This window comes from Buceros rhinoceros, unplaced genomic scaffold (genome assembly GCF_000710305.1).
Source record: "Buceros rhinoceros silvestris isolate BGI_N320 unplaced genomic scaffold, ASM71030v1 scaffold21515, whole genome shotgun sequence".
NCBI classification, from domain to species: domain Eukaryota; kingdom Metazoa; phylum Chordata; class Aves; order Bucerotiformes; family Bucerotidae; genus Buceros; species Buceros rhinoceros.
Genome location: NW_010414951.1, coordinates 64,739 through 84,175, shown reverse-complemented (window position 1 = coordinate 84,175; position 19,437 = coordinate 64,739). Strand labels below are relative to the sequence as shown.

Below are 19,437 nucleotides of genomic sequence, written 5' to 3'. Positions count from 1 at the left end.
GCTCAGCTTCTAGTAACACCTCCATGCTGAATGAAAACTTTGCTTTCTCTTGAAATCAGTGGGAATCACTATGGATTATTTCTTTGCCAGCCAAAAAAAGGCATTTGCATTTTTTAATTGAATGTTCTTTTGTGTGAGGCTTGCTACTTAGGCAGCTAGATATAATTTTTATTATCTCCAAAACTGCACCAGTATGAGCCTGCAGAAAGTATTATTCTCTACTGCAGTAATATTATGTCATCCCTCTGCATTGTGTTAGAGTTTCTCCTGGCTGATTTTGGTCAAACTTAGAAAAGCTAAAAGGCTACAGACACAGCCGACGCTAGCATCGCTATCAGTAGCGACAAAAGAAGTGAAAGATGGTCCTGGATTGCAAGTGTAACAATACAGGTTTTAGAAAAAACGGTTCCTTAGTGTTGATTTTTTTTCAAGAGAAATTGAATTAAAAGGTAGCTTGCGCTGGTATAGAAGTACCACGGGATTGAAATACGGAACTAAGGTTCAGGAAATTAGAGCGTAGCTTTCATTTCTGCCTCTGACTCTTGGTGTAGCCTTGAGAAATGCACGTTGTATTTGGATTTAAATTCCTGTTTCTAAAATGAGGAAAACGCTTGCCTGCAATGATATGCAGTGATATAATTAAATTTATATAAACATTGTGATAACTTTGGTACCTGGACAGAAGCAACTTTACATTGCTCAGTGTCCAGCCTTATGATGGGCAAAACTGGCAGGGAACGCTGGGCGGGACTGGACTGACAAAGTCCTGTTAATAAGAGCAAGCTGAGCGTTCTTTCCTCCTCACAGTTTGGTATTTGTCCAAAAGTTGGCGTTTTTACACAACGCGTAACTAAATGGTGGAATTACTTTATCCTATTCCTTTTTAAATGATACCACCTTGGATTTTATTTACACTCTGAAAAAATAAAGGAAGGCTTATTACGCGAATCACTGCAGTCTTGAAGACCAGCAAAATATAAACCCCACAACTATCATTTGCCTTTGCTCAGTGGCATTTGTCCACGTCTGAGAGTGCCATGTCTATTGCAAGGCCAAAAGGTTTACAAAAGATCTGTGGCTGTTATTACATGTGAAATTGTTATGAACAGTTAACGCTGCAGTACAGCAGTAATTAGTATGGGTGAAAGCATTTCTGATTTTCCATCCTAATGAATGTGTTGTCACCAAATTATCTGTTTACATACAGTTTTAATTCAAGTAGCAGCTACCTGTTAACTTTTATGTGTGTTTTATCTTTACACTTCGAAGTATTCTGACAAGTGAAACACAGGATAATTCTGAAAATATTGACCTTTTGCAAGTTTTTCCTGTCTGTGTTTTCTTAATCCATTTCAATTTACTGAAGGAGGAGACAGTACAAGGAGTTAAATGTTTACCATGAGAGAACAACACTGGTAATTACTTTGATTTCAGTTTCTTTTGATGTGTATTCAGGGGATGAAGAGTTCAATAATATTATGACCATGCAAATAGAAAAGGGTTCTTTTTGACCATATAAAAAACAGCAAAGGATTATTAAAGCATTAACCTTGATTTTAATGGCCTTGGTTGAGTGGTGAGATCACAATTTGGATGAGCCTGATTATTTACTAAATACAATACATAAATGCAACGGGTTCTTAACACCCATTGCACTCTGGCATTATCGCATTACTGCCATCCTTTGTTGCCTTGCAGACAGGAATATGAAAGCAATCTGTCATGTAGTGAGACTGGCTCCAGAAGCATTTCTCTGATAAGAAGACCCCCTGCCCTTTGCTAGTGTCTGGTCCAGTAGGCTTAGCCATGCGCTTAATCCCCAGAAAGTGGTTCGATTATTGCTGACCAGCAATGGCAAGATAGTTTTTTTTTCCTCTAGCTATCAACCTTCCATTAATTCCTTAAGCAGAAATGCGGTGCAATCTATATTTCCTTGGCATGTGTCACCCAGATGGTGCACTGCTCATGTTTTCAAATAACCATGCTCCAAAATAACAGAGTTTGAATAATAAATTCCACAAATCCTTCCTGGGGAAGAGGCACAATTCTCAAAAGCTGCATAAACTTTACGCATGATGCTGTAGCTCATCCACCTTATGCAGAAAAGTACATATTCTCTCGCAGAACGGATGTTCGTATCCGGATTCCTTAATTCAGGGAGGAAAAAGGAAGATACGTGTTTGCTCAAACCCTGTCGAATATATTTAATATTTGATTATGTCTTAAACATTAGCCTTAGCTCCCCGGTCAGCTTTGCAGAACTTGTCATTTAATATGGCTAAGCTTAAATCCTATGTGTAGGTCGATGCTGTCAAGCAACCATGACTGTACATTTTGGTATTGATTGGAGTCATTGCAGTAAATTCCTTCTTAACTCACATTCCTTTCCTTCCCAATCCCCTCCCCATAGATAAAAGTGTGAGCGTGTCTTTTTCTGTCCGAGGAGATATTTTTTACCTTTGCAGACAGCCTATATGAAGATAGAGATGTACGGCAGTCCTCTCTGTGTATACGCATTCTCTTTCACACATCCCAGTGCTCCCAATTGCTCCTGCTGTGCTATTTTATCACCTCAAATATTCCCTGCATTTTTTTCTTCCATCAGGTTTCTTACATTGATATGCTTGGACCAGAAGGGAGAAGGATGAAACGTCACCTGGCTATAAACTGTATGCAAGATATGGTCATCTGCTGGTGGTCAGCAGCTAGTGAGGGAGCATGGCCTTGGTCTCCTATTTCCTGTGAGAGGGACAGAGCCAACCTATTACTATTAGGCCACACGCGTGGCAAATTGGAGGTAAAGTGCTGAACTCTTGTTACTAAGTTTTTTCAGATTTGCTAAGGAAATAACTATTCAAATGCATAAGGAAGATCAGCCACCCTAATCGTAAAAAAACCCCAGTTTGTTATTTAGTGGAAAAGGCACCTTATTTAGTATGTTTACTATTTTCACATCAAAATTGGCAATCTGAGAAATGTAGCGAGGAAATTAGGTCTTTCTGATGGAATAGGTTTGGAACTGCTAACAGTGAAAAGGAAAGTGTCAGAGTACCACTAGAAAACGCTAACATAGAAACTGTAGCTGTTGCATCCTTGTCTAATGCGATTATTTTACATTGTCTGCAGTGTTAACTGAGAGGCGTTTTGCATCTATTTTAAGTGTTTTATTATAAAATTTTAGCTACGCCCAGGTGCTACTTGAACTGTCTCTATGAGTATTGATCAAATCAAGAACCAATCTTAAAGAGAAATTCCCTGTCTACAGGTGGGAATGTAAGCTCCAAGTTAAACAAGGCTACAAGCTGAGCCTTTTCCTGGCACTTGCTTAGCTTTCCTTTTTAGGCAGATATTTCTGTTTCATCTATTTAAATATTTTTTTTCATCTATTTAAAAATATTTTAATCCAGTTTCTTATGTTGGCTAAAAACTTAATAATGAAGCTGTCTGGGCGTGCTCTGAAAAAGAACTGGAGCCTGAATTTAAAACGTCAAAGCTGTTCTGGACTAGCATCCTGTATTAGGAGTTTTAATTTCAGTGTAGCTTCAGCCACTACCAATATGGACTAAAAAGGCACTGTCGGTGGGAGAAGAGCAAAAACATGAGGATCAGCTATGGAAGAGGTGTTCTGGAGCGGCTGTTACAGGCTTTGACCCTGTAGAGAGAAGCCCTAAGAAACAGTTTAGAATAAGCTGCTCTTGTAAACAGCATCCCGTTCTCTTTAATTAGGGAAGGTGTAAATGTTTTGGTGTCTTGGAATTACTACTTTGATAACTAACTTGGATTGCAGTGAGGTTTTTTTTCCCTTGGGATTTTCTATGTATTGAAAGCAAAAGGGAAAAGGTAGTTGAGACAGCTTTTCTTTCTTATTTCAGTCATTAGTCACTGTAGAATTTAAGCTGAAATTACCTCCAGTTCTGCTGCCTTCACTTCTTTTCAACTGACCTCTCTCCACGAGCAGTCATCTTTGACTCCTCTCGCTCCTCTGCTGATACACACCTGCACTTGCCCGTTCCCCCGGCAGCTGTGCCCAGTCTCATCTAAACTACTCTGGCGGCTGAAGTGTGCCTCTGTCCTTTGTAAGCTTTTTCAGCCTAGTCCCTGTGCCAGTTTGATGTTATGAAACTTCATCCCACTATCGTGTCAGATCTTATTTCTTACCAGGATTTCTGTACGTCCAGGTTCTGACAGTGACATTCCCATGCCTTTTGTTTCCTTCCCGAGTCTTCCAGAAAGCTCCCTAGTGCCTACATAGCAGTTTGCAGTCGCTCTTTTCTGAGATGTTTTTCAGGGACTCATTTCTCCTAAGAAATTCACAGAAACTGCCCTGTCAGTTTAACGCTTTCTCCATTTCATTTTATGTATTGTAGAGAGATTTTCAAATTACAGCATTGCTCTGCATCTTTCAATACACCTTGTTTTATCCTGCTCCGATTTAGACTCTTACATTGCTCAGGGCTGAGGCTGTCTGGTATAGTCCTAAGCACATCACTGTTGCTTAACACAGTAATAATAAGCATTCACTGAGCCTTTAGGCCTAAACTCATAATCCTTTTAATTTAGCCCTTATCGTAACATAAATGTAAGAAAAATATTTTTAAAAGCAGAACTGCCAAATGTAACTGTTCAGTTGCTTTCCCTTTTCCGATTCTTTGCCTGTACTTGTCTGTTTTAATTCTAAGATCTTCTTTTCCTGTATTTGTCAATAAAATACCAAGCACTGTGCCAGGGCTATGGAAAATTCAGTCACATATAGGTAACAGTCCCTCTTGCTGATTGTCAGTTAGGCTGTGGCAGGGCCTGATCTTCTGGATGCTCAGTGGGCTGCTGTGTAGGGCTCAAGACACTCTGCCGTACACTCCCGCTGTGTATCCATGACGTGTAAGCTACGACACTGCTGGTTTGGGGTTTCTTTTTGTATTGGTGTCTCTAGTGCTCCTGACGGGCACTGGTTAAATTCCTGTGCATGGATGGGGGATGTCATAACCCAGCAGCTGCAGAAGTAGCCTCAATCCCCAGTCTGCAATTAACGGAGGTACATTTTTCCCCTACGGAGTTTTAGAGGGGAATGTTAACACCTTTAACTTCTGAGGGTCATTTGATAGCTTAAACACAAGCAAAACTAGTCAGTGTTTCTAGTCAGCCTCTAAGCAGTTACTCACTAGGTCAGATACCACCAAAATATAGTGTTCCTGTAAGCAGGTTTATTTGCCTCTCTTTGCCGGTGCTCCTTTACCATTCCTAATCTTCCTCAGATATAGACCTAGAATGAAAACATGACATGCCATCATTATGCATGCAAGTAAATCCGTATTTATCATATTTGAGCAATAATACGAGTTTTCTCCCAGTAGATTATTATTTTCAACAGAAGAAGAATGAGAAGCATGAACTGATTCTGTTTGGACCATTTATAAAAAAGAAGTGCAGCAAAATAATGCCACCGACTTTTTACTTGAAAATAGTAGCATCACTTGGATAAACCAGCATTTATCATCTAGAATTAAGGGAGAAGCAGGGATTGCGGAGTGTCTAGCCTGTAAAGAGATGTTTGGCTTATGGGGTTTATGCACAAACGGATGGTGTGTTGCTGCAGAAGTAGTTATCTGTTGAACCTTTGTCTGCTTTCTTGTGGGCATCAGTTTCCTCCAGCAAACTCCTCCCTTCTCCAGTTTATTCATTTCATTATTTGGGGTTTGTTTGTTCCTTCTTTGTTAAAGTAGCAGTGATCAAGGATGTTATTTAAATTGTCTCCCTGTGGAGATAATGCTGGTATTTTGATTTCAAACCCAGAAGAGGAATCTTCCAGAAGTCATTTCAGACAATTTGCTGTGAATAAGTAGGATCTGGTGTGAAATCATCCTTGGATTAAATGCTTTGAGAGAAAGTCATGTTAAAATCAACTCGAACTTTATTGTGCAAACAGAAATTAACAGGAGCTGATGATGCCAGAGCTCAGTTGCCGCAGCACCTTGTGTTTGTCGTGTTTATTTTCACTCCATTCAGTGCTAGTCTGAATCACCGAAATTATATTTCAATCTTGTGGAAAAATTAATTTGCCTGAGAGAGAGTGTTATTTTTCTTTCTCCCAAGAGGTAATAGTTAATAGTTATTGCTTCTACACTGTGCCTCAAACTTGTGAAACAAACACAGCGGATCTCTCCTGAGTGAGCTGTCCTACAATGACTGTAGGGCTCGGAAAAACATCTACGCTGGTTGACTGAATAGCTGAAATACCTCTCACACAGAGAGAGCAAAGAATGTAAAACCCTTGATGCCACTTTGGGTTAGAAGTTCAATGAATAGTATGGGATAAAGATGATGATGATAAATTTTGAAAGAAAGTAAAAATAAATGTTGGCTGAAGATCTGAAAAAAAAAAAGATTGTGTGTGGGACTGTAAATACAACATAGCCAAGTACATAACCTAGAGAGGAGCCTTGCATTTTTATTTTAGGAATGTTTAAAACTAGGGTTGCTTTTTTCCTTCCATCTTCACAGTGCTGTATTTAAAAGTATTTTACTCTAGTGTGCACTACACTTCCCACTCTACATTTCTAATTAAAGTGTTACTGTTACATGGAGCCTCACTGTGTGAAATTAAATAAGCATTTTTTTAACATCCGTAAAGTAAATCAAACATTTTTCTCATCTGAAGGACGCACAATTCAGTCACAGCAAGCTTGTTTCTCTGTTTCTTTTGTTTTCCTTTTTTTTAATCTGCCTGGTAAGCCAATTTTCTGCTTAAGAACTACTGGTTAAAACTCATTTGTTTTGATATTTGGACTTTATCCTTTCCCAGCACTCTATGCGAAATACTTCAATTTTAAGTGTTCAAAGATTTGCACCGCACCGGCTATTACTATTATTTTTTTCAAACATTAAATGAAACATAATTCAGGCCCCTTGTTTACGACGATTAACAGATTCCTTTACTTGGATTGTTACAATTTCTGATTCTAGGATTTAAGAACTTGGTAGGTGTAGTATCCCTCAGACCACTGACCAGCTGCTGCAGAACACAGAGGGCTGCAAGGGGAAAACACTGCAACGGAGAAGTAGTTGTGCGTGACTACCACATTAATAAAGGAAACATTTAAATACATTTACTGTATTTTTGTGGTGTACATGTCACAACAGTATCCCAGAAAGGGACTTTTGAATTTGTCTTGTTATTTGTTCATTTAATTTACAGAAAGTAATTGGGTTTACTTCTTGCAAAGTGCGTCCAGAAAGCTCCCCTTAAAATCCAAGGCTACGTGTTTAGTCCGAGATTTATGGAAAGACTTGGCGTTGAATGGACCTGACGCCCCACCGTGTGATACTACAGCTCTGTCTTTTTAGATCCGCTGCCTTGGCTGTAAATCCTGCAGTTGTCCTATCCACTTCCGAGGGAACTCCTCCAGCTTTTGCCGTCCCATTCCCCAAGCAGATGTTTTGTTAACTTCGAGGTAGATGGTGATTTTAATGTTCCTCTTTAGAGTTCCAGAGAACTCCTGCTCCCTGGGAAGGAATCCCAGTGGATTCCTTTAAATGGACTGTGAAAGCGCTAAGTGCACTACATTTACTAGCATGTGGCTACTTAACAAATAGAAGAACAGTTGGCAGGTAATGGAGCACCATTTTCTTGGGAAAAAAAAAAATTATGTCATGATTGTGAGACTTCATATATTTCAAAAGCATTATCTTAGCCTTATTGACACATTTCTGTAATCGTACGCGTCTCTGCTTTAGTTTTCCAGTTAGCAGCATGAAGAATTAATAATTAAAGTAATTTCTGACAGAGCGACTCAAATCTTCCCTCCCAGATGAAAGAGAATATCCTCTTTTTTCCCCCTGCGGAGTGCCACATACCAGTTACATTCAGCAAAACTGGAAACCAGAACAAAGAGATCTCTTGGTTTGGTACTCTTCCTCCAAGAGACACAGGAGAGGCCACTGATGCATGAGAAGCAGCTTATCGGTTCCATCTAAGGAGAAATGTTCCTCTTGTTTTCAGCCAGAGTATGAACAGCAGTGTCCAGAAAAGTTTCCTTTAAGCCTAATTTGCTTAAACATTATGTCAAAATGTTTTTTTACATTTGAAATACAGCAAATAACCTTTCTTTCCTCTCAGAAATGTTTTCCTATTTTAGAATCACATTATATAGAGCAACCAGCTCTACCCTAGACTTCATTTCAAGGATTTGCTCTCAAAATCATATACACCTAGGAAACTTCTCATCTTATGGGTCATTAAATGACCCTTCCAAAAGATACGGTTTTAGTTTCTTTTAAATTCAGAGTGAGCAATGTTGTGTCCCACGTCTGCTCTAACAAGGCAGCATCTAATTATTAATTGGGTTCAGCTTTCTTGCTGACTCTCAAATGATCAGATGACAACATTTCTTTTCCTGTGACTATTTCCATTGCTGTTTTTCAACAGTCTTTACAGAAGACTGTAAAATGTATGTTTCACATGTTTTCTTCTCCGGTGTCTTAACCTTCAAGACCAATCTCTCATCAGTATTTAAGAGTGCTTTCAGTCCTTCATCTCTTATAGGCTTGATTATTATGTGGATCTCCATGACTCCCTTGTAGCTTGTGAGGAGATGTCCAGGGAGGAACACTGGTTTTGGATCAAAATATGCAGCTGAATAACACGGTGCATTGAAACCTGCCACAGGAAGAGAGAAATCTGAGTCCCAGAGGGCCTCAAGGCTCATTTCACAGAAGTTATGGAAGCTTTGAAGACTTGCTTGGGCAAGATTTTCTCTTTCACATATTTGAAAGGCAGCTACCTGGGTCTCTATACATGCTCTTAGGGGAAAATGCAGAACAAACAATAACACTTCACCTTATCTTTACTTGGGGCAGGAGAGCTCTGTGGCCACAGTAATCCTTTGTCCACAATAACCTCTTTTACAGGTTTCCTTGCTCTGCAATTTAACACCCTAATAAGCCACTTTTCAGAGGTTCTAACATCTGCACGGTAGCCACCGCACAGTTTGTGGGCGTAAATGACTAGTTGCAGAGGCTCAGTCACTGGCGAGGGAAAGGTGGAGGTGAGAAAGTGTTTTTTGGGCTGTATAAGTAATGTGATTGTTTTTTTCCTCTTTGGTGTATATTTTCATTGATCGCTACTCTGTTGAAATCAGTTTGCCTGGGTTTCACTAACTGGCTGCATTGGCTTCTATATTAGATGCTTTTGAGTTAAGTGATTCTTTGCGTGTCCCTAAACACTCCTCTTAAAGTAGCCAACTGGCAGCTGGTTTGCAGCCACAGAATTGGAAAACTCCTTTTTTCTTTCTTTTGAATGAGAAACCCTTTTGCTGACAAAATAAATAAACTGTCAGAATGAAACGTCCTAATCGGTTTGATCAACATCCCAAATAACTTGTCTATAAACTCATCAGTTGCTTCTGAAGTAATGAGTGGTACGCCAAAAAAATTTTAATTTGTTATTCTCCATCTTTGCAGGGTGAAAGGCTAAATTATGTGTCCAGTTGGTCTTGTGATCTGTGGAGATCAAATTTAAACTGCTCTAACATTTTGAGTGCATTACTATTTTCATCCTGAAACCTCCAGATTTCCTCCCTCACCCTCTCTCTGTCTTTTAATCACATTTGTTACCCCTTTCAGTGTAAATGGCACTTGCATACCTGGACTCGAAAGAAGGGGCTTCCAAAGTGAGTGGCAGGTCAGCAGCTGTAGCTCGTGGTGGGAAGAATGCTGTAGGTATACCTGAGAGCGGGGCTTGGCTCGCTTTGACATTTTCTTTTCACTCTTTATTTCCGCATGAACAAACCCCGGTAAGTTTCTGACTGACTTAACAAACACCAGCAAGTTTTTGACTGACTTCCACAGCTCTCTTTTTTCTAGAGACAGTGGTTTTCTTTCTCTTTCAGAGAAACAGCTTTTCATAAGTTAATCTGTAGCTTATTTACAGCAGGTATTTCTCTCCCAGTTTCCCTGCTCAAGTCCTGTGCAACCCCTCTCGCTCAAACTCATGTATTACCGGACATGAATCTTCACTGGTCTCCACTGTTGCCTCCACCACTTTATGGTACTTGCCATGTTTCTGCGCTACAGATTCCTGCTCTTTGCCAGCTGCTGTCTTTCCATCATATCCTGCCTTTGTGTTCTTCTTCCAGTTCGTTCAACCGTCAAGCCCCCCTAAATGGTCCCCCTTTTCTGCTATCACAAATTCATTTATTCTGCATCTAAAGCTGTATGGCACTGAAGAACATCTACCACCTACTCATTTGGCAACGTCTAAGTACACGTTGTTGGAACATGCCATTGTTTCTACCACCACAGCCTAATATTTTCTACTGTTGTGGCCCAGAGCAAATGATCAAAAGTCCTGTGTGTGTGATGCTCAGAGTAACCTATAAAAATTTTTTTCCAGAAATTCTCAGATTTCTCCCCCACCCTGCTCATGAATAATCAGTTATTCTTTTATATCAGTCAGCAGCTCATTTCTCCTCTTACCAGCACTGTTAGGACCATGCCCTCTTTTATCTTCTATTCTGCTAGCCTATTACATACTCTGGACGAACAAATATGGCTCAAACTGCGTTGCAGGGATTTTTAATCAAAGGAATTAACCTTTTAAAAGTTAAAACAGTAGATTCTGCAATTCCATTTCTAAAATGCCTCTTTGTTTTAGCTTACTGACCCGTGAGAAAGCGTATTTGCAGCAGTCTATTTCATCAAAGTAAGAATTGTTACCAATAACTCTCAGGACATTTTGAAATTTTTCAGGTTCTGAGTTATGTCCGTACAGAATGGGATCCGCTCGATGCTAGCTTCAGCACTCAGCAGCCTTACCAGGTTTACACCGTAGAGCACTCCGTCTCCGCAGACAAAGAGCCCATGGCTGACAGCTGCGTCTACAAGTGTGTTAGGAACAAAATGCAGCGTACGGCAGTCACCAGAATACCGCTGCGATCCAGGGCCATCAGCTGTTGCAGAGATGTTACGGAAGACAGACTAGTCCTGGGTTGTGAAGACTCATCAATAATTCTGTATGAAGCCTACAACCAAGTGACTCTGTTAGCCCAAGCAGAACTGCTGCCGGCTGTGATAACCTGCCACCCTTCTGGAGCCATATTCATGGCTGGCAGCTCTCAAGGGGAGCTGCAACTTTTTGACGCGGCACTGTCCCCGGTTAAAATTCAGCTCTTGGCACAGGACTATTCACCTGAGGCAACTCTGCAGTTCAGTAAGCACTTTGACGTGCCTAGCAGCCTCATCCAGATCCAGTGGGCTGCTCCTCAGATGCCGTCTGCCAGCGCTGACAGCACGGATGTTCATGATCTTCTGTTGGTTCGGTTTGACAAAGGACCCTTAGGAGTGCTTCACTTCAAGCTTGGTAAGCTCTTGAGGAAACGTCTGTACCTCACAAGTTTTCTTGTAGTTTGAAACACCCTCATTTTAGATTTATGGCCTTAAAAGCACATAGTTCCCAAGATATCTGAAGGAGTTCGTTATGTTTCACAATGACTTAGTGTCTTTTCCTATGAGGTCTGACAGAATAGGACCACGATCTTGCTGGATCAGAGTCCCACTATGTTCCCTGCTACTCTAATGATGCGTAACAATTTCACATGAAGAAAATTATTTTAATCTGTAGTATATGATTTTAGGAACTCTGTTTGTTCTGTTCCTAACAAGCTAAAACAAGCTATATTTAATAATAGAACCGTAATGCTATTTTCTTTCCTGACTTATTTTGCTGTGTGTATGATGCAGCTGTCGTTTCCATTATAATGTAGATTTGTCCCAGTACCCTGTTCTTCCTGATGTCAGTATGTGAAGTTACACCACCTCTTTCCTTGAAGGCTTTTCACACAAGAAGGGAGGTTTTCATAACCTTCAGAGAAGTTTGGTCTCTCAATTAATTTGCCGGCAGTTGTGAATAAAAGAAGTGATAATACTAATTTTAGAATTTGTACAGCACTTCTCATTTTAGGTGTAAGGAGACTTGAAGAGAGTAAAACCATAACTATCTTCATTTTACAAGCAGAATAAAAAGCAGTAGAGGAAGGCTAAAAGGCTTTCCCAGAGTTACACAACGAGTCAGCGGCTGAACTAAGAATGAAACCCCTGCAGCTGCTCCTTGGTGAGAACTATATTCATTCCATTCAAGTCAGGCAAGTTACAGTGGTGCAAACCCTCTGCGGGGGATAAAAAAAAACAATCACGCTTAAATCTTCTGACTGCCAAGCCGGTGTCTCAGCAGGGCACACGGCCACGTAGAGTATACTCATCCTGGAGAACGTCAGCATTTTGCCTGTTGCCTGTCCAGGGAAACAGGATTGCCTTTGTAGATCTTTACGCGAGGGTTTTATGATTCTTTTGTATAAGGCTGTTGAGATTAGGAAGAAGCCCTTTTTTTAAAAAAAGGAAAAACAGCTAGATGACAGTAGGTTTGAAAATCTTCTTTATTTCTTTACTTATTGAGATACACATGTGCTTTTGCAGGGGAAAATCCTGCCAGAAAGTACTGCAGACCTAAACATTTGAAAGACTGCATTTAAAAAACTTAACTAAGAATGCCACTGCAAAAATGAAAATTAATATGATAGGCCATTAGCAACAAAGATGTTGGATTGCCTTAGAGTTGAGCGGTTGTAAAAGAGCTGCTCCAGACTATCACTGCTATCCAATAAAAAAATACCAAAACCTTCTTTACCACTGATCATTTATTTTGAGAGAATTTGGCTGCGTTATGTTCAATGGCAGATTTAATAGCTGCAGAGTAGCCCAGAACACTAATTATAACAACAATTTGATGCTTTTGTGCATGTTTGCCATTAAAAAAAAGCCCTCTAAATTGCCTCTTACCTGTCAAGCAGAAGGCACTCTACCCACGTCTCCCTTGCTTTGCTTCACTCCTCCCTCCTGGGGTTTTCTCACAACAGCTTTCCAGAAAGCACAGGTTTCCCCTGCTATCTTTAGCACATTTAGGTTCTTAGGAAGGCAAGCAGGCTCTCAGCGCAGGGACTCAGAGGCCTTTCCTGCTAATTGCCAGCTTGTAAACTTAATTGGACTGTCTCCCTGGGCACCGTTCCTAAATCAATTAGGCAGTGAGTTGGCTGTCACCTCTTTTTCCCAAGCAGGTTGCCTGGAAGCGCACCACCCAGGAGAAGTCAGGCATCCAAATGGGAAGATGTTGACCTCTGCAGCTGAAACTTATCACGTTTTCAAATTCATTCTGTATAATTACTGGAAAATCTCTTCTAGGAAGAAGGCAGAGCTCTCTCTATTCCTCCCTCCCTCCCTTCTGCTTTGTAGTCCACTGTGCAAAAATACGCTGTTCTCTATCACGTCCTGGCTTCCAGCTTTACCCCCCTGCTCGGTATGCCTCCTACCAAGGTAATGCCGTGTGGATTAGCCTGCTCCTCTCCCCAACCTCAGCGGTTTTTAGGTCTCAGCTATTTAAGAAATAATGCAAATATAAATCATATGGAAAAATTAGTGGTCCGTGACAGCAAAACCCAGACAGGCGTTCGGGACTGAAATAAAATCCATCATTAATGCCACGGCTTGGAATTGTTTCCCATAAAAGTCTGTTAAGAAACAATGTCAGTGAGAACAGGCAGATATGTTTTTAACTTCCAGCTGCCATATGATGGTTTTGGACAAGTTCTGTGAATTCTCCTTTGTGCTGTCTAGCCAGATTTATTTCAGGCAAAGATTTGTATTAAAATTACCCTCAAACATTAATGGCAAATATTTTTGGTGTCTAATGCCAAACTCATTTTCAAAAGTGTTGCAGCTTCTTGTCATTGATGTCAGCCCAGATCTTGGATAATGCCAGACTTGGTAGTGATGCCAGTGGTTCAGCATTACTGGCCTCAAAATACATTTTAAATATAATATTATATCTAATTAGCATGCAAGTAAGTATTTTCATCTTCACTTGGTGATTAATGTGAAGATTGCCCGACTTATGTAATGCTTTAAACACACTAAACAAAGTCTACCTAAGTAACAGTTACTTAGTATCACACATGCACATGTTAAACATGGCCATTACACAGTGTAATGTCCATAGGCTTTAACACAGGCAAATGGAACGTGGAATACGGGAGAACCATGTCTTTTCTTTAATGACACTGAAAAACGAGATTATTTCTCTGTAGCAAGAAATAAATATGTAAGCTTTTGTTCCCCAAAGTGTCAGAGCTGTATATACAAGCTCTCAGCAGGTTACTTGTCCTCGAGCTATAGTCGGATGTTTTCCTCTATTTTTTTTTCTTCTCAGTTCTTCTTTTACATCACAAACAATATTCACTGCTGCATTGATGGAACTGTTGTGAGGTATGATTTCTGTATATCAGGTCTGCTTTTCTCGGTTGTCAGGGTTTTTTTTTCCCCAGCTGTCCTATGGCTTTAATACCAGTATTGAAATTTGGCTTGTTCCTTTTCTCATGATTTTTTTCTTAAGCTTAGTTTTAACAAACAACATCAGAATATACATTGGGAAAATAAAAAAGTAACACTACGTTTTTATTTAAAGAGAGGGGAACAGTAAATTTATTCTCTTTGAGCTGTTGTAAACTTCTATACGTCGGTAGGTTCCTGTGAGACAAGTGCTATTTTTTAACGATGTCCAGCAGTTTTTCCATACAGGAAGTTGGTGCTAGGAACATGAATTTGTTACCTCCAATGCAATCATGATATATTGGGAAGAAGCTTTTTCTACCATGCTCAGAACAAACTTCATTCCGTGATGTTGTCACCAATCGGTATGGGCCACATTCACTCCACCTCTGTGTGTGAAGCTCGCTGATGGTTTTCTTCTGCTGTCCAAAGCACCCTCAGTCTAAATATACCAAGATAAGATAATAAGGAGCTATATCGCATAAAAGTTTGATAGTGAAAGCCATTAACTTAAACTTCCTAATTTTAACCAACAGCAATTATTTTTAACTGTTCTGAAAAGCAGTCAGCTCCTGGTTTACATACCCATAACGCTATCTTTGGTTTTCGTATTTCTTGTAAAAGGTGTGATCACAAGAGGACAGCTGGGCCTTGTGGAAATCATCCACCAGTACATTCGTTACGATGAGATACACGAGGCAATTAACGTCCTGAACACCATGAACTGGAACACGATGGGTCGCCAGTGTTACATATGCTTGAGTGCCATCGTCAATCACCTTCTTAAACAAAAGCTTACACCAGACAGAGAAGGTAAGGGACCAACTGTGTTTTTCACGTGTTTTTGTGGTGTCTTTGTAATTCATACAGGGATTATGCCAATATATTGATTGGCTGTATAAAGCAGACAATAGATAGTGAGAATCCAGGCAGTCAGCCAGATCGTGGCATTCCATAATCAAATGTCCTGTGTAGACATGTCATTTCAGTAACATCTGGATCCATGCATTGATTGCATTTTGGATCATTTGTGTCAGTAGTGATACCAACATAACGCATATTTTAATATATCTATGGTACAGGCATGACTTTGTATGTTTAGCACTATCTTACACGGGCTGTAACATTATTACACAAATTCAGCTTATGTTACAGACTAATGTCAGTCAATATAGGATTCAAATGTTGCTTACGTATGCGTACGGAGACAGCAGCCACTTAAGGAGGGACGTTTTCCTGCAGTAGGGGCAAGAGACTAGGATGGTTTTTAAGGTGCTTTTGTAGGGTCGTTCTTTCATTACAAGATCCAGAGGCTTTGAATACACTATCCTCTGCTGCCTCCTTTAGGATTATAGCATTTGTCCTCCCTGTAATCTTCTAGTCCCCTGCAGTAGCGGCTGGGTTCCCCCACAAGAAATGATGCATTGTAGGCTCAGCCTGGTCTCTGCTGAAGCCTGGTGTGATGCCTTCCTCTTGATTTGCTGTCTATCTTGAAACTCAATAGACTTCAAGATTTGAAGTGCCTTGATTTAGCGAAGGTGTTACCCTGCAGCCTAGCAGGCAGACAGCTGGGCACCAGGCATCTTTTGCAGCAAAAAAGAATACTCAGGATTCTGGTGTGTTTGATGATAGGAAAACTCCAAGGTGTCCTACATTGCTGCCAAGCCATCAGCTATCCCATGTGGGGGTATCTGATTAAAAAACTCTCTGCATTGCCAACATAGCATGTCAATTCTAAATAAAACATGCTTTTAAAAGGACCCAGGAAAAGGGCTGGTACTCAACCCATGTAAAAATATGCACATTATAAATAGATGTCTCTGTGTTTCCCCCCCATGCAGCTCCCTAACACTGTTTACAGCAGATGGAATTTCATTCTGTCCAGAAGTTATTCTATATGAATCTAACAAATTTGACATGGTAATTTATTTTCTTTTTTATTAGCAAAACCCAGTGGGGCCTGTTATTTATAGCGATGGGGCAGTTATCTTTGAGAGCTTTATTCTGCCTTGAACGTCAAGCTGGGCTACCTAATGAATCTATAACTGTGCTAGTAGTTACTCATATTCCACGTATGCTGAAATATTTCAGAAGTACAAAACATGCTGTCGAGAAAACAGGAATGGCAAGAGCATATGGCTTGTTTTTGCAAAGGTACTACTGTATTCAATTTTAATCTAAATTGACTGCCACTTTGAAAGGAAATGCCTTTTAAGTTCGACTTAGCTGACTATCTCGATTTAAGATAACACAAAACCTAACTTACCGACAGTTTGCCTGTGTTCCTAACACAGTACTATTAGCACGTTTAGTGCTATCAAGCCTAATACAATAAAAATGTAACTCTGCCTGGAAATAAAGAACCATTATCACTGAATACAGAAATGGCTAGTTCAAACAAATGTTAATAACAGCAAATCAATGAGATTTTGTCTGCCTAATGAGATGACAGGTTATATTTGGCTTTTAAAGCCCACACAAAATTCTGATTAGCAGCGGCATTTTGCACATTCACTCTGAGAGGAGAACCTGTATAGCAAATCCAGAGCAAATTCTCCCTCTTCTGCCTATAAGGACTTCTGCTACATCCTAGCTCTCAAGCAGAAGTCACTTAACATAAATGTTATTGATCATTGAACTTCCTTTCAGCTAAGCATGTAGGACACAAATGCAGACTGTGCATTTTCTTCTATTACCTATAATTTTGTATTAAAAACATGTAGAACAATGCCTGGCCTGGCCTGAGAGCTGCAGCTGTGGAGTACAGCAGCCAGAAAGTATTTAAAGCAGAGAGGCCTTCTCAGACAAAAGGGCTTTAGTTTATTGATTGCAGGAGCAGCTATCCTGATTCCCACCAGTACGCGCTGTGGGAGGGTCATACCCTTAGGATTTCTAGACACTTTTATTTACAGTTTTTAAAGATTTTTGGGCTGAAGGAGGTTCCTTAGACCTCAAGGCCATCATAGGAAGGGTTCTGTTACCTGCAGACCTCAGACAGTAATGCCTGAAGAACTGAACTTCCTTGTTGTCTGCCTAAGAGGGTAAAGACGATTGGAGCTGATTGAGAGTTGATCTCTGCTGGACAAACTTGTTCAAACGGTATTACTCTGATGAGTCACTTTTAATTGTACACTGCTGGTGAGAACTTGATGGGTTATAGACTTCATCCTTTTGACAGCTTTTGTTGCTCAAAGTCGTTGTCGACTCTGCCTCAAAGTGGAAGTTTATATGCACATTTGTGTTCGTACGATCTGTCGTATTTTAACTTAATCTGTTCTCCAACAATATCACATTTCATCGGCGTTTGAGGAGTTTGACTGACTGCAAACATGAGCAACCTGTTGTAATTGAAACAGTTTCCCTCGTTTCATTGCTGCTGTGTTTGAACTCCACAGCACAGCTTGAGGCAAGCCTTGGAACCTTTTATGCTCCAACAAGACCCCTCTTGGATACAACCGTGCTGGAGTACAGGGACCCAATCAGCAGATATGCAAGAAGGTTCTTCCACCACCTGCTCAGGTGACTGACAGTTTCAGTTTCTATCAACTTAAAATTAATAGCATATTCCAATAACTACCTACTTCAATGCGGTTAACATTTTCCAAGAGGACCACCCCAGAAAAAAATGCAGTCATTGTTCCTGTTTGTTTAACTTGCACTTTGTTCCTTCCAAGTAGAGTAATGCAGGTAAAATACTATTCAGAGCTCTAATATCATCAATACACTTAAAATGAATCACCCTTTCCCTTTTAGCTTGCTAGAAAAAGTGCTTCCGAGAGAAATATATTCACCAGCTGCTTGCAGGTTGACTATTGAAACAGCTCACAAACTTGGAGAAAACGTAGATGCTAAAACACAGATAAATAGTGCGTGGTCTAAGGTGTTTCTGTCTTTGCACCATTGAAATCTGAGCATTTTGTTATTCTTACCCTCCAAAGTTCTAATATGGGAAGTCATATTCCAGTAACTTTCGTATTCCACTAGTTTTCAGTGAATTTTCAGTGCCACTACAGTAAGCGGAGAAAATAAAATGTCTCATTCACCTGTAAATGATATGACGTCAGAAGAGTCCTCCTACCAAATTCAGCCAGCATTTATAGTACGGTGGTTTATTGCTATAGTTCTCCTTCACAATAAATCCGTAGCCTAAATTTCGATCAGTCGTAAGTGTCAATATAGAGCAGTTTAACCTGTTCATGTGATCAACCACGAATACAGCTGAAACATTCTCTCTGAGAATTATCCAGGGGGTGAAAATAAGGAGATGATACAGTGTTTGCAACCCCGTGCTGAGGAGTTTAGATGAACGTGGTGAGAAAACTTGCGATGCACCCTTTCTCGGTGATTCATCCGGATCGTATCCATTGTCTGCATGTGCAACGCTGGGAACTGCCGGTCACTTCGATAGCGCAGTTCGTGCTTCTTTCGAATCTTGGAGAAATATTCTATACTGTCTTAAGCATTTTGAACCTGAATGGGATCCCCTTTCTGCTAAACAGGTCCATTCCAATGGGGGAATTATTTAAGTAGGAGAATGTTCCAGACATCTGCATAACGTGCACCAGCCTTTCACTGGAGTTTTCTTAATAGATGTGGCCACACTAGTGGGTACAAACTTTGCTTTTGCCTTTCTCCTGGAAACCAGCAGGGAAGATCTGTTGCGGCGGTGCCCAACTGTAGTGGCTGTGGGCCAGATGCCTGCAGAGGACAGTTGTGGAAAGAATGCCTCAGAGATCGCCGAGAGGTGTAACCATAGCACTCTTACATCTGCAGGAGAGTGGTGTATTCCCTCTGACTCCGGATTTGCTTCCAGATGCTAGCAGGCATGCGGAGGCATGGGGCCCTGGCTGAGCCTCCAGCCCTTGGGGCTGCTCAACACAGCTGAAGCACTGACTCAGTCCCCAGCAAACAAGAAGCGTCGGTGTCTGAACGCTGCCTGGACAGCATGGGGCACAGGCAGGAGGTGCGTAGGAGGGTCTCCTCGCATCTTTTACCTCTGCTATAAAGCAGCCCTTGAACTATCTGTGGCAGTTTTTGGAACAAATGTGTGTTATTTTGCTCTTTCCC

The 19,437-nt window shown here is 40.6% G+C and overlaps 1 protein-coding gene across 1 annotated transcript in view; it reads left to right on the top strand.

The window, feature by feature from the left end:
- The window catches only part of WDPCP (WD repeat containing planar cell polarity effector), a 98,478-nt gene that overhangs the window by 18,557 nt on the left and 60,484 nt on the right, over nt 1–19,437 (top strand). Inside the window, exons 8-11 of the mRNA XM_010137269.1 lie at nt 2,606–2,797; nt 10,744–11,353; nt 14,995–15,183; nt 17,766–17,889. Coding sequence (XP_010135571.1) covers nt 2,606–2,797; nt 10,744–11,353; nt 14,995–15,183; nt 17,766–17,889 — 1,115 coding nt within the window. The remainder of the gene's footprint in view (nt 1–2,605; nt 2,798–10,743; nt 11,354–14,994; nt 15,184–17,765; nt 17,890–19,437) is intronic.